Source organism: Ursus americanus, chromosome 13 (assembly GCF_024610735.1).
Source record: "Ursus americanus isolate L20-20 chromosome 13, mUrsAme1.1.p, whole genome shotgun sequence".
Lineage (NCBI taxonomy): Eukaryota > Metazoa > Chordata > Mammalia > Carnivora > Ursidae > Ursus > Ursus americanus.
This window is the reverse complement of record NC_142139.1, coordinates 41,151,946-41,167,207: the sequence shown is the minus strand read 5'-3', so window position 1 is coordinate 41,167,207 and position 15,262 is coordinate 41,151,946. Positions and strand designations below refer to the sequence as shown.

At 35.2% G+C, this 15,262-nt stretch overlaps 1 protein-coding gene across 12 annotated transcripts in view; it reads right to left on the bottom strand.

Moving 5' to 3' along the window:
• Positions 1-15,262, bottom strand: part of ARFIP1 (ARF interacting protein 1) — a 114,147-nt gene that overhangs the window by 95,049 nt on the left and 3,836 nt on the right. For 6 of the 12 annotated variants that reach the window (XM_045798807.2, XM_045798804.2, XM_087866522.1 and 3 more), the window contains one exon: positions 3,816-3,895. The exons of the other annotated variants lie outside the window; for them this stretch is intronic. In XM_045798807.2, coding sequence (XP_045654763.1) covers positions 3,816-3,893 — 78 coding nt within the window. In that variant the 5' untranslated portion in view covers positions 3,894-3,895. Of the gene's footprint in view, positions 1-3,815; positions 3,896-15,262 lie in introns of those variants that run through there. 12 annotated transcript variants of the gene reach the window in all.

Here is a 15,262-nt window from a genome sequence, read left to right as displayed (position 1 = left end):
CATATACTCAAATTCTACTCACACTCTTAAGACTCAGTTTAAAATGCCACCTGCAGTGATGATCCTGGCTGATATTCCTCTGAACTGCCACAGTTCTTTATTTGTATCACTCCAAAGACATTATTACTCTACATTTTATTTATTTTAAAATTTCCTCTATTAATCAACATGTATCGTGATTGCAGGATCTACATTCCCCTTGTAGCATCATAAAAGAAAAATGCAAATATTTGTATATATCTTTTGGATATTAGAAATTGGTATATGTGTTAGTGTTACTGTATTGAAGGGCAGACAGAAAAGAATTCAGGCGATAACCCTAGAACATGCTAATACCTAACACATTAACTTTTCTTTCTTTCCTTTTTTGTTAAAAATATACCTTATATGCTTTTTCCCCAATATCCTTGCTTCTATCTTTAAATAATTTTTTCCCTATTTAGTTTCTTAAATTTACTCATATTTTGCACTTTTATTTGGGTTTAAATCACAGCTCTTTTCCTCATTAGCTACCTTAGCCCTTTCAGGTCTTTGTTGCCTAATCTATAAAATGAGGGAGAATACCTCAAATGCAATCAGGGTTAGTACAGTATTAAATGAGATAATACATATAGAAAATTCAGTACAGTGTCTGGCACCTAACAGACTCTCTGTGAATGGTGCCTATTAAACCATTACTTCTTCTCCAGATACATAATCAGCAGTTTAAACACATTTCAAGGTATAAAGTTTAAATATTAAAAACACAAAGAACAAAATCCACCTTCATCTGCTGTAATCAAGACTGGACTAGAGTACAAAGCAAGCCAAGCTCGTGTTTTCTTCTTATTTAATTTAAAAAGAAAAAAACTGATGTCATTAAAAAACACACACATAAAAGAAGAAAGCATTTTTATGGTCACTGACGAGATGGATATTTTAACAGACAGATCATTTGGTTGAGAGCTAGAAAATTACCCTAGATTCTACAATTAACTAGCTGAATGATTGTGAGCAAGGCAATTCACCTTACAGAACCTAAATGAACTTTAAGTCTCTTCTTGTTCAGGGTTGACAGTGTGAGTTTTTGCTGTTGTTTTTTTGTTTGTTTTTAAGGACTTTATTTATTTATTTGAGAGAGAGCGGGGAGGAGAGGGGGAGGAAGAAACAATCTGAAGCAGGCTCCACACTAAGAGCTCAGCCCAATGCAGGGCTCCATCTCAGGGCAGCAAGATCATGACCTGAGCCAAAGCCAAGAGTCAGACTAAGCTTAACTAACTGAGCCACCCAGGTCCCCCTTGCTGTTGTTTTGTTTTGCTTTGCTTTTAAAGAAATCAAAACTATCATCATTGTCCTCAATATTCTATTTCTAAGAAACCAATATCTATATATCCTTTATAATAGTAGAGTGAGAATTAATTCATTCATCAAACTGACCACCAGTGATGCACCAAGCTTGAAGATTAGTCTGAATTACTGAAAAGTCTGATACACAGAACATATAAGAAGTTAACGGCCATAATACATTTAGAGATATACTCAAAGAAAAATTCTTGTAAGGGAATCTGACCCCCTCAAAATCTTTTCATCTGGATTTTGAAAAAGAGCAGATTCAAGTTAGAATACTAATAAATGGGGAATTTTATTTATTTTTAAATTTAAATTCAATTAATTAATATAAATGTATTACTGGTGTCAGAGGTAGAGGTCAGTGATTCATTAGTCTTATATAATACCCAGTGTAAACGGGGAATGTTAAAGATTAATTTATTTATTTGAGAGAGAGCGAGTGTGCAGAGGGAAGGGGCAGAGGGAGAGGGACAGAGTCCTAAAAGGACTCCACACTGAGCATGGAGCTTGATGCAGGGCTCAATCTCACAACCCCAAGATCACAATCTGAGAAGAAACCAAGAGTCGGATGCCTAACCAACTGTGCCATCCAGGCACACCATAAACAGGGAATTTTAAAGTAAAAAATACCCCTAAATCCTTCTTTGGTTAACTGTAAACTCACATAGTACTTTTAAATTTGGACATAAATTCAGACTGTACTCACACACCTGATCTTTTTTTTTTTTTTTTTAATCACAATATTTCCTTGAACACTGCACATTGGGTATGGCTAAAAATGCAGGGAATGCATAACATGGATTTTAATGTTAATATATATACAAATTTTCACAACGATTACTTGGCAGTGGTTTCCTTCAGATCGTCATTCAGGTCTGTCTATTACAATAGCAAGAAATTTCTAGTTTACATCTATGTGAGTGACATTCACACAGCTGAAACTCACTAGTGGTAAACCACGAACACAGTACTTTCACTTATTATGAATCTTATCATTGGCTGGGCTGCCAATCCTTCCTGTAGTTCACAAGCAACAAACTTCCTCTGATCATCTCTCAACAGTACAGACTCAGAGATCTGATCATAAAAAATTAAATCCATGAGTTAAGGTAAATACAATATACATAAATCCCTAGTTTCTCTGAACTAAATGTAATTAAAACATTGTTTTGACCAACAGTAAATAACCAACTATTTTCAATCACAAAGAATCCTGAATCTTCCACAGGTAATACATATTTTGCCACCCAGAACTCATCCTTGACTTTTGGACTAAAATTAAATTATCTAGCTCTAAATCCCACATTAAAGCTTTCACACAGACTCACAGTATCTTGGCTTAGTTGAAGAAATACTACGCCTGGCATTGTGCATACACACAGATGGCAACCTGGTTCAGAAACACTGCATCTGGAGCCAGAAGACCCCACATGGTGTCCCAGCCTTGCCAATTCCTCTAAGTCAGTTACTATCTCTGAAAGATAAGTATGTTCAACAAATAAAGGGGGAAAGTAACAGTTGTTCTAGTACCTAACTGAATGATACCAAATTGTTCTAAGGTTCAAAATGGGACAATATGAAAGTGTTACTCTAAATCGTTAAGCAATATAAACATGAGAGGTTTTAGTAGTATTAGGTATTCAAAAACATCTGATAACTTGAATTTAATATAAAATTAACTTTTTTCATATCTTTCTCTTTAATCTAATGAACTAGTGGGGTCATTGAACCATCAAAGAAGTGGTTAGAATCATTTGTAGAACTTCCGGGGGCACCTGGGTGGCGCAGTCGTTAAGCGTCTGCCTTCGGCTCAGGGCGTGATCCCAGCGTTCTGGGATCGAGCCCCACATCAGGCTTCTCCACTAGGAGCCTGCTTCTCCCTCTCCCACTCCCCCTGCTTGTGTTCCCTCTCTCGCTGGCTGTCTCTCTCTGTCAAATAAATAAATAAAATCTCTAAAAAAAAAAAATCATTTGTAGAACTTCCAAAAAGAAAAAAAAAAAAAGAAAAAAAGAAAACCCCGCATGGCCTGGTGCCTATCACTGCAGCTTCAGATTCAGTGAGTCAAAAGCAAAGTCGAGAACTCAGGTTTTTTTTTTTTTAGAACTCTGTACTTGGATTCTGATGCATACCTAACTAAAGACAGTATACGGGAGTAGACAAGTTCAAATATGAACCTATTACTATATTATTTCAACAGAAACCTCATTTCATGTTTAAATTAAAAGCTATACTTTGACCCCAACTTTTACATTCATCTTTATGTGACAAGTATATTCTAGAATTTCAGATGCCCAAAAGTAAATAGTAACTTACTTCCCATTATTGAAGAAATTTCTCTCTTCCCACTCCTTTCCCATGTCTATGTGTGTAAAAGAGTTTATTCAGAATGGCACATGTTTAGATCAAATGAGTCAATTTGGACAGTCTAAAACTTTGATTGAGATGGACTGATTTCAAAAAAACCATAGAAATACCACCCAATCACCTCAGACTTAGACTCGACTTCTTCTGTGCCTGGTTTAGAAGCACCAAGAGCTGTGGTATCATTGCTGCTGTCAGACATACCTAAAAGTAAAATGTGTTAAGCACACATTAAATAATTTAGTTAAAAAAGCTGTATAATCTCACCAATATTCTTAACAAATATTCTGTAACATAACTGATTTGCAGTCAGAATGTGCTTTGCAAAATGCTCTATAATCACATGAATATCTATGATTATGACAGGTAAACAATTCTAAAAAGCAAAAATTCAAAAAAAGTATGCAGAATTTAAAAATACAGACCTCAATGATTAAGAAATAATTTCACATAATTATTTTAGATATGAAACAAAATTTAAAAGATCAGAGGGTCCAACCTGATTTGACAGATGAAAAAACTCGTATCCAAAGATATCTGAAGCCAAAACATTAGTTATTCATGGCCTACATAAACCCAAGGTTTTAGAACAGAACTCAGACCTCTTCTACTTCCCTGGCTACTGCTCTTTGGAATTGATCACAGATATGACTGTTCATTCTCTAAGTGAAACACTATACCCAGATTTCATTAAATAGAAGTTTAATTAAAAAAAAACTTTAATAGGCTATTTCTGCTTCTAACTTATTCAACAACACTTAGAGAATGCCAACTATATACAAAGAACTCTGCTAGGCACTAAGGAGAAATAAGAGCAAAATCTAATTCATCTTCTATAAGTACTCTGAATCTAATCAAGGAGACAGATAAATAATTACAAGGCACCATGTCAGGTACTGCAATACAAAGAAACACATTTTTACTTTTGAAATACACTGGAGGGAACAATTTTACAATTTCAGTTTGTAAACCGAACCCAATACCACATTAGGAAAGCACAAATGAACAGGTGGGATTTATCCCAGGAATACAAGACTAGTTCAATTAGGAAATCTATTAATATATACTGCATTCATAAATCTAAAAATATAGTTTTCTTCACAGATGTTGAGAGATCATTTGACAAAATTCAACATCCATTCAAAATGCAACACTCAAGGAGAAATGAATTAAGGGAGACTTTCTCAACATAATTTCTCATCATGACCTTGGGTAACTGAAACTAGAGGAAGTGAAAACTCAGCTAAGGGGGGACTACTGCATATATTAGGGATATTACTGTGTTTCAACTGTGGTTGATAAGCAAATGATCCTCCTTCTGACATGTTCTCAGGTCAACAGGAACTTAAACTATGTCACAACATCTATGTCACTCACCTCAACTTCATCTCATCACATGGGCATTTTATCATCTCACATCACCACAGGAAGCAGGTGAGTACAGTATAGTATAATAAGGTATTATGAGAGAGAAAGAGACCACATTCACTTAACTCTTATCACAGTATATTGTTACAATTGTTCTACTTTATTACTGTTGTTGTTAATCTCTCCTTTTTTAAAAACAGATTGTTATCTATCAGAGAGAGAGAGAGAGAGAGAGAGAGCGCACACACAAGCAGGGGGAGCTGTAGGCAGAGGGAGAAGCAGGTTCACTGCTGAGCAGGGAGCCCGATGCAGGGATCGATCCCAGGACCTGGGGATCATGACCTGAGTGGAAGGCAGATGCTTAACCGACTGAGCCACCCAGGCATCCCTGTTATTAATCTCTTAACATGCCTAATTTATAAATTAAATGTTATCACAGATATGTATGTGTAGGAAAAAGACAGTTATATACAGGGTTTGGTACAATCCACAGTTTCAGGCATCCACTGGCGGTTTTGGGATATATCCATCACAGATAAGGGGAGACTACTGTAAAGAACTCTTAAAGAAAAAACACAAAAACCAGATTGAGAGCAGGAAAAAGACATGAACAGAAAATTCACACACACAAAAAAGATATTAAAATGGCCCTCAAAAATATAAAAATGTTCAAATTCACTCATAATTAGAGAAGTGCAAGTTAAAACAAAACCAAGATACCATTTCTCTCACCTATTAGACTGGCAAAAAAATTTTAAATATAACAAAAACATTCTGTTAGTGAGGAAATAAGGAAAAACAGGCACTCTCATACATTGCTGACGGGAATACATATTGGTACAACCATTCTGGAGGGAGTTTTGGTGATGCCTAAGAATATGACATACGGATTTACTGTTGGACCCAGCAATCTCAATTCTAGGAATCTATCCTGGGAATACACCTCCAACAATATAAAAATACATGGACATTGCAGTATTCTTCATAAATGTAAAACATTAGAAACAGACTAAAAGTCTGTACATAGGAAAATGACTGAATAAACTATGGTACATCCAAAGATTGGAGTACTATACAACTAAAAAAAATGAGGAAGATCTCTTATGATATGGAGTGATTTCCAGGACATACTGTTAAGTGAAAAAAGCAAAATCCAAAAATACTTACAGGTATACTACCTTCATGTAAGAACAAAGGAGATATATGAAAATACATGTTTCTGCTCATTAGAACAAAAGAAATATAAGAAAGATAGACCAAACACTAGGGACATAGGTTTCCTACAGGGTAAGGAAGGAAAGAATTAAGTAGGAAATGGGAATAAGGTATCAGGGATAGGAGGGAGAGACGCTTCTCTGAATACATATTTTTAAATAATTCTCACACTTAGAACCATAATAATTTCACATACCCATCATTAAAAATATAATTAAAACCAACTAGGATTTGAATGGAACTCAAAATGGTATAAAAATGCCAACAAATGAACCTAACTGTATTATACATGAATAACTCTGGGAAGGGAAGATGTAAGGGGTAAAGGGTAAAGGGGAAGAGAGGGAGGGAGGGAGGAAAGGAAAAAAGAGTATCTTGACCAGACACCATTAGGCTAAAGACAAAAACAACTGTATATAAATGCTATTAATCTAGTTAGTAAAAATGTTTCTCACAGGAGTACGGGTTAATAATTCTGAAATTATGTGTACAATAGAATTGAACAAATCGGGGGGGACTGGGTGGCTTAGTCAGTTAAGCATCCGACTCTTGATTTGGGCTCAGGTCATGATCTTGGGGTTGTGAGACTGAGCTCTGCATCAGGCTCTGTGCTGGGTGGGGAGCCTGCTTGGGATTCAGGAGTCTCTCTCTCTCTCTCTCCCCCTCTCAAAAAAAAAAAAAAAAAAAGAAAAAAAAAGAATGGAACAAATCAGTAAACAGAACATAGATGCCAAGAACCAGGTTTCTCACTGTTGGGAAAAAAAAGTTATAAACAAAGAAAGGAGAAATGCTAAAATGAACCCTGTGGTGTTGGACTGGAATCAGAGCTATCAGTATAAACTCATAGTTTTTAACATGCATATATATGTGTGTGTTAGCATGCTATAGATTAAAGCTATAGGTTTCCAAGCTTTAATCACTGAGAGGGCCTAGAAAGACTGATACCCAGCAATAATGATTATACTTGGTGCTCAGATCTTGGTCTCTAAATACCATTCTCCAATAAAGAAACAATTCTTCAGAAGTGGTTGATTCTAAGGCTGGGGCAGGGAAAACACAAGATGAGCCTGGAACATTTTCTGGTGTCAGAAAGTCAAGGAAAAGTTAAAAAAAGATGAGGGCCTGTTGAAAGAACACATGAGCCAACCTGAAGGAGTCCCTAATGGCTAATGCCAGAAAAAACTGAGCAACAAAATAAATAATGAGAGTACTGGATTTAGACCCAGAGATTAAAACAAATGAGTCCATACTGATATAAATAAACAGCCAAATAAATAAGTAAATGGGAGTAAAGAGACAATACTTCCATACTACAGAATCTCAATCAATAAAGAGAAGAGAGGGAAACAGAATCACCACCTGGCAAATATCACAGTAATAAATGTTGCAGACAAGATCCACTGATAGATGCTAAAATTAAAGGGCAGAAATTTGAGGAGAAACAAGATTCACATAATTTCCAAGTATCTCTCACAAGGTACATACTAACTGGAAAGGGAAAGATAATAAAATGAAGGAAACCACAGTTCATAGTAAAGAAACTCAACAGATCTAATGAACCAAGTAATCACCAGTAGTAAGACATAACATTATAATCCCCTTGAAACACGGCACTGAGAAGGACACAACATCGTTTTTATGATACTCTTGCCAAAAATGCTAAGCTCAGTCCTATCTTGAGAAAATACTGGACTAACAAAAACTGAGGGATTTTCCACAAAATAACTGATCAATATTCTTTAAAAGTGTCATGTTTCCTAGATAGGATCCTGGAACAGAAAAACAAAAAACCAACCCAGATGAAAATTTGGTGAAATTCTAGTAAGGTCTATAGTTTAGTTAATAATATTATACCAGTATTAGTTTTCTGTTCTTGATAATTATCGTCATGTAAGATGCTAGCATTCAGGGAAGTGAGGTGAAGAATATAAGGAAACTATACTATTTTTGCAAGTCTAAAATGAGACAGAAATTAAAGTTTTTTAAAAACAGAAAGAAATTCTGAACAAAGGCAGTGGAACTACCCTCAGATAAAAGGAGGAAATCTCTTCCACTGAGGGAAGAATGAAAGGAGGAAGGAACCCCTGCAGAGGGCAAAGAGTGGAACAGAAAACAGAACAAAGTTAAGGCAATTCGCTTTTGTTGTCTTACACTTTCTTAGGAAATAAGAGTTATCCTCTGCTCCCCCGTTTTCAACAGCAGCACGAATTAGGAAAATATATCATTATTATCCAGCTCAAGAAAAGACCAAATAACCCTAGGCATATAGGGAAACAAGAAATCGAATTTCTGAGAATTAGAGGTAAGTACTAAATCTGTGTTTTATTCATATTCTTTAAATGCTCTAACCTTCACATTTATTTTTTAGAAGTCTGTACACAACTTTGATAACTAACATACATGGGAACAAAAAGATTTAAAAAGTTAATGACTTGCAACTTGTACTATTTATGTGTACTGTTTAAGTTATACGTAAGTTTTTTGATCTTACATAAATTCAGTTATCTTTAAAAACTGTTTTCAAAATAGGGGCACCTAGATGGCTCAGTCGGTTGCCTTTGGCTCAGGTCATGATCCCAGCGTTCCACTCAGTGGGCAGCCTGCTTCTCCTTCTCCCTCTGCCCCCTCCCCCCTGCTTGTGCGCATGCATGCTCTCTCTCTCAAATGAATAAATACAATTTAAACAAACACTGTTTTCAAAATAGAATGATAAATTACTATTACAAAACTACCATTAATGCCCAGGCTTCATAGGCCAGTTTGTACTGCAGGCCAAAAATGCTTCACGTCATCTCTGGGGCTATAATTCTATAAATCAGCCAGAGGTATTCATTAACTAATGAGTGTAAGAACAAATGACCTATAAAGTGAATATTAATTAGCATTTGTAAAAAGTGCATAAATAATATCACTTGAAGTTTATAATTCATCCAACTGCTTGGGACTGTTTTTGATTTTATTTATTAAAATTACATTTTAATTTCCATAAACTGAATAAACTACAACTATGCAGAGGGAAATTATATGAGAACTTTAACCAGAATTTAATGAGGGAGAAATCTATGCCCTACAATACTTAAATGCATTTAGATTCTTCCTAGGACCCAAGAAAGAGAAGCCAGGAAGTACTAGATTTGCCAGGATACTGGATGAGGAAACAAAAGATTCCATGGATACCAGAAAAGAAAAACTGCATTTACAGTCTCCATGATACCAATGAGTTAAAGACTGGAAGTCTAACACTAAAAGATCTATGCATGGGATAAGTGTTGTGGAAAAGCAACCATGAGTTTTTTAAATTAAGGTACTCACATAGCACACAGAGTCTGAAATGGCATGACTGAGGCACAGGAAGGGAGATATAAATAGAGCAGACATAAACAGGATAAACACGGCACATCATACTAGAATGAGAATTTACATTCTTTTTATTAAAATAAGTACTGTATTATGGGATCTAAAGCAAAATTCACTTGAATTAAACAATATACATAAGTCTTCTAAGGAATTTCTTGATTTTTGTAATAAAATATGAGTCTCCAAAGAAACATCTGAAAAAAAAAATCTGAAGAGGGATACATCTTTCTAGCAAAAAAGTTGGAGAAATACTATAGTTATAACATATGGACCAAGGAGTTCTGACTGGTGAGTCAAAGACAATGCTAAGGAAATAAATACAGAAAACTGAAAACAAAAAGTAGCAAAATGGGCTTGCTTTAGTCTAAACTTGCTTAGCTTCTTTAGACTACTACATGGCTATTCAGAGATTGGTTATCAGGCTAAAAATTAAAGAAAAGTGACTCTATTTCTTTCATTCTTGATGGAATCTATTAGGATATACCTATCTTTTCTTGCTCATGGATAAACAGAAAGAGAATGGTAAGACTTGTTTTAATTTCATAATTTAATATGAATTTTCAATTTGAACTTATTTACAAAAAAATAGTTAAAATACACAGCGACTACATTAAATAACTATGTCTTTAAAGTTGAAAAATAATATCCAAAATACAGAAGCTTTCTGCTTCAAAATAATTTAAAATAGTTTTCTCTTTTATGACAGTAGTTTTCTTAACATAAAGAAAAAAAAATCCTTTACCCCACTGTCCAACGCCAATGATACTGAACTAAAAATGGTTTCCACCACACTATATGTTCAAAACACAATTACATTCCCTTTCCTAAGCAAAACCACCAAATAAATGGAAGATAATGAAGAATCATTTACATTATGCTGCTGCCTGTATGTCAACAATTACCTTGTATCTGTAAAAGCTATTTTGCTAGATATCTCTAAGTCCTTTTGGATAGTGAGAAGTTAAGATTAAGTTGCTCATTAGGATAAACACATCAGTCTAGATAATTCAAAAATAGAAAGCTTTGACAAAACACAGTTAATTCTCAATTATATGTAATAATGGGAAACAATTTAAAAATCTATATTCAGGGATACCTGGCTGGCTCAGTTGGAAGAGCATGCAACTCTTGATCTTGGTATCATGACTTCAAGCCCTATGCTGGGTGTAGAGATTACTAATAAAAATAAACAAACTTTAAAAAATAAAAAATAAAAATCAATATTCAACTATTCCCATCCCTACCACCATTACTAACTTTTAACCAAGTAATAAAATTCACTGGAGAAGTCTTATTTTCCCCATTCAGATTGTTACAGAGAAACTAATGAGAAGTAAAATGATAAGACTCTCAAAACTAAATTACTCCCTGAAAAGAAAACCAGTTGTAAATAAACTCTAAATTATTCAACGTACTGTGGCCTCATTCTTCATAAAATGACTGGTTGAGTTCGGGAACATTGCAGTGAGGCCAACCAAGAACCAAAAGAATTGGAGTACTTTAATTGTTACTAAATTCTCAAAACTATATAAATATAGTTTTATATTCAATATTCACAGGTAATTGTTTTCAGTGGAAAAAAGTTCAGAGTAAATAATCTAAGAATACAGCTTAAACACAGATACAGATAGTTAAAGAAGTATTTATAGATATGTGTATTTACATGAGTTGGTGTATATTTTTTAGAAGCAACCACAGCAAGAATGAGCACACGCAGTTCCCAGATATTGATTTCTAATACCATTCTCCAATAAAGGGAACCAGCACTCCTTGGAGAAATGGCTGATTCTAGGACTGGGGCAGGAAATATACAAGATGAGCCTGGAACAACTTGTAGTGCCAGAAAGTAAAGATGTGCTTAAAAACAAAAACAAAAACAAAAACAAAACACACCAAAAAAACCCCCAAAACCCAAAAAACACAACCAAACAACCACCAACAAACCATACAAAACAACAAAATCCTCACAATGATGGGGATATGTCAAAGGAATATAAAAACCAACTGAAAGAGCTCCCAATGGCCAAAGCTGAAGCAATCTGAGCAACAAAACGAAGTTGTACTGGATTATAAGGCACATATAAAATAAATACCCACGAGTCAATATTCGTATAAATAAATGATTAAGTTAATAAAAGAGGACAAGGAGATGAATTTCCCTTGCAGAGAATTCAAAAAATTCACACATATACTCCACTATTAAGGAGATGGAACATAAATCCCTACTTCTTTAGTACATACTTCATCTAATAGTGACTTTCTTCTAAAAAGTACAATACGCAAAGGTGGGGGGAGGAGTAACTTTACAGAGGACAAACCTGATAAACCCTATTCAAGCCAGGTGACCAAGGTTAACAAGAGTGGTAAAGCACATTGATAGTATTTATTCTTTATATGATGAGGATGTTGCTTTACCTCTGTGGGTCTTCTTCACCAAAACACATTATCCAGTCTAATTCTAAGAATAGCATCAGACAAATCCCAATTAAGGGACAGTCTACAAAATACCTAACTAGTAATTCTCAAAACTATCAACTTATAATCATAATCAAGGAGTCTGAGAACCAGTGAAAACCAAGCAGGCACATGACAACTAAATGTATTGTGGTATCCTGGCATAGAAAAAGGACATTAGGAGAAAACTGATGCAATCTGAACACAAGTTAGTACATATAAATACCAGTTCATCAATTGTGACAAATGTACCATACTAACACAGTATGTTAATAACAGGAGAAACTGGGCATGGGGTATACAGGAATCTCTACACTATCTGCAATAATTCCATAAATCTAAAACTGTTCTAAAATAAGAGTTTATTATAATATAATCTAAGAATATTGTACTAAATTTTATAATAATTAGTTTTCAATATTCATATCAGGTACTGAGCTAGGTAGGTCATAGGTATTTAAGAATGAGCCAAAAAAGAAAAAAAGATTTGGTCCCTATCTTCATGGAGTTTGGAGGCAATGGAAGAGAAAGACAATCATAAAATCACACACAAAATGTAAATTGTGACTGTGGTAAATGTGTGATCTGGGAGGTTAGAGTACCTAATCTCAGAGGTTAGAGTATTCCCTAAGGAAACAAAACTTCTGTTGAAGTGTGAAAGATAGCTAGGGGCTAACAAGAGAAGTGAAACATTAAAGAGTGATCCAGACAGGAAGAAAAGCATGTGCAAAGGCTCTGTAATGGCAAAGAGCTAGATAAGTACAAAGGACAAAAAGGTGGCCAGAATGGTTGAAGTGGAGAATTAGGCAGAACACGGTAAAAGATGAGGCTGGAGGGTGAGGATGAGTTAAGAATTGTTAAGGGGTTTTATTTTTATCCTCGAAGCAAGGGGAAGCCATAGACTGGGAAGGTAGAGAGAAGAGTGACAATCAGATGTGTGTTTCAAAATAAAACACGATGCCTTCGGGATGGTTAATGGATTAGAGAGGGGCCAAAATAGAAATGGGCAGACAAGAATGGAGGCTATTGTAGAAATTTCAAGCAAGAGGATGGTAACAGACTAAAGTGGTGGTGGTGGAAATGGGAAGAAGTAAACAGATTCAAGAGATATTCAGAAAGTAAGATTAATAAAACTTGTTGACAGACTGGATGTAACCAGGAAAGGAAGTTATTAAGAACCACTCCTAGTTTTCTGGATTTTACAACTAGAAAGATAATGGAGTCACTCACTGAAACAAGGAACAAAGAAAGAGGATGAACGTTTGGGGATTTTTTTTGTTTTTTTTTGGGGGGGGTGGGAGTGAAGGGGAAATCAATTTAGTTTTAGACATGTTGTATTTGAGATACCTTTAATATACCCAAGAGAGGGCACCAACTAGAAAGCAAAATATACAGGTCTAGAGCTCAGAGGAGATAGAAAACACACCCTTAGAAAAGCTGTCTTCTTTAGCCTAGAAAAGCAGCTAACTATAATCCCCAAATATGCAAGGAAAACATTAGACTTTGACCATCTGGATTTAGTTAAAACAAAAAACTGGGAGAGAATATGCAATAATATTTCATCAGCTAAAACAAAAACTGCTAGGCACCATGGGGAATACAAAGATTTTTTAAATCTTGGTTCAATAGCACAGCAATTATGTCACTAATCATGTAGTATTTTAAAGTTTTAGCAGGGCTGGCCAACGTTGTTGGGAATGTTTTATACCTGCGTTACCCAGTAAAGGAGCAACTAAGCCACATGTGGCTGCTGAGCACCTGAAATGTGACTGGTGTAACTGAGGAACTGAATTTTTATTCCTATTTTATTTTAACCAATTTAAATAGCCACATGTGGCTAGTGCTACAGTATTAGAGCTGGTTTAGAGCTTCCTCATCTATTTCGTCTAATTCCCAGCAACTACCCTGCAAATTAACTAACAGTGGGTGTGGGCGACAGAGGGATTAGAGCAGTAGAAACTTTCATTCCATCTGCTTATGACATTATTTGAATTTTAATTTGAAGAATATATATTACTTGTATAATTAAAATATTTTAAAAAGTCATTAATATGCCATATAGAAAAATTGGTAAATACAGAAAGAACAAATAGTAAACCTACCTTTAAAAAATAATCTATAATTAATATTTAGTCATATATGAAGAGGATCTGTATTTTTAGCCCTTTTATTAGAAGCACCTATAGCACCAATGGGCCAAGTTACTGAGTTGTATCACGTTACTCTTCTATCCCACCCCCATCTCAAAACACCTTGGAAATCTTTTTAAAAAGACAGGCACCATCTCTAGAACTCAACCTCAAAACTGCCAAAAATAAACACTTAATAGTCCACTTGCCTAGCTCCCTTTACCACCATCACCATCCCCCTTTGCCGCCAATGTCACACACTTAAACTGGAACCCAATCTCTTCCCTACAATGTCATGAAATCATTCAGTCACTATCGTGAAAAGATAAAGCTTTGGAGCAAGCAATTTTGGTTATGAGTCTGTGGTTCTCCTTTACAGCTTGGGTGACTTTGGACTAATTACTTCTGTTGGTTTCTATACCTGTTTCTTCATTTGTTAATAGAAAATAAGAATACCTAATATATAGCATCTATAAAACATAATACCTAGCCAGAGTAGCACTTTAAATAAATGACAACTATTATGGACTTCTTTGTACCTAGCACTGCCCTAGATGCCCTGAAGGTAGCATTTAAACAAAACAAATAGGGTCCTGGCCATCCTGGAGGTTACATGCCACTAACTTAAACCCGAGGGACTCTTTTCACCTGGGATTTGAATTTCTGATCCACCCCTTATTACTTGTGTGACCTTATACAAAGCACTTTATCTAAAACCTCAATTTCTTCATTTCTAACATGGTAATATTATTTGCTCCACTTACTTAATATGGCTGGAGTAAAACTAAGAGTAAAATGGAATATGAAAAAAACTGAAGTATGAAAGTGCTTTGTAAATTATTATACGCTAAATAAACAGAGGGTATTAAACAAAGAGTAACATATTCCTCTTCTCCAAGGCACAGTTTTCCAACCAGTGTGCCAAGAATGAATTATAGATGTGCTGAAATATGGACCCCCTCCCTCAGCCTTCAGGGAGCCAGGGAGAGCCAGTATAGTCTGCCATACAAGTAAATCATTTCTGCCACGATGCAGAAAAGTCTGGAAA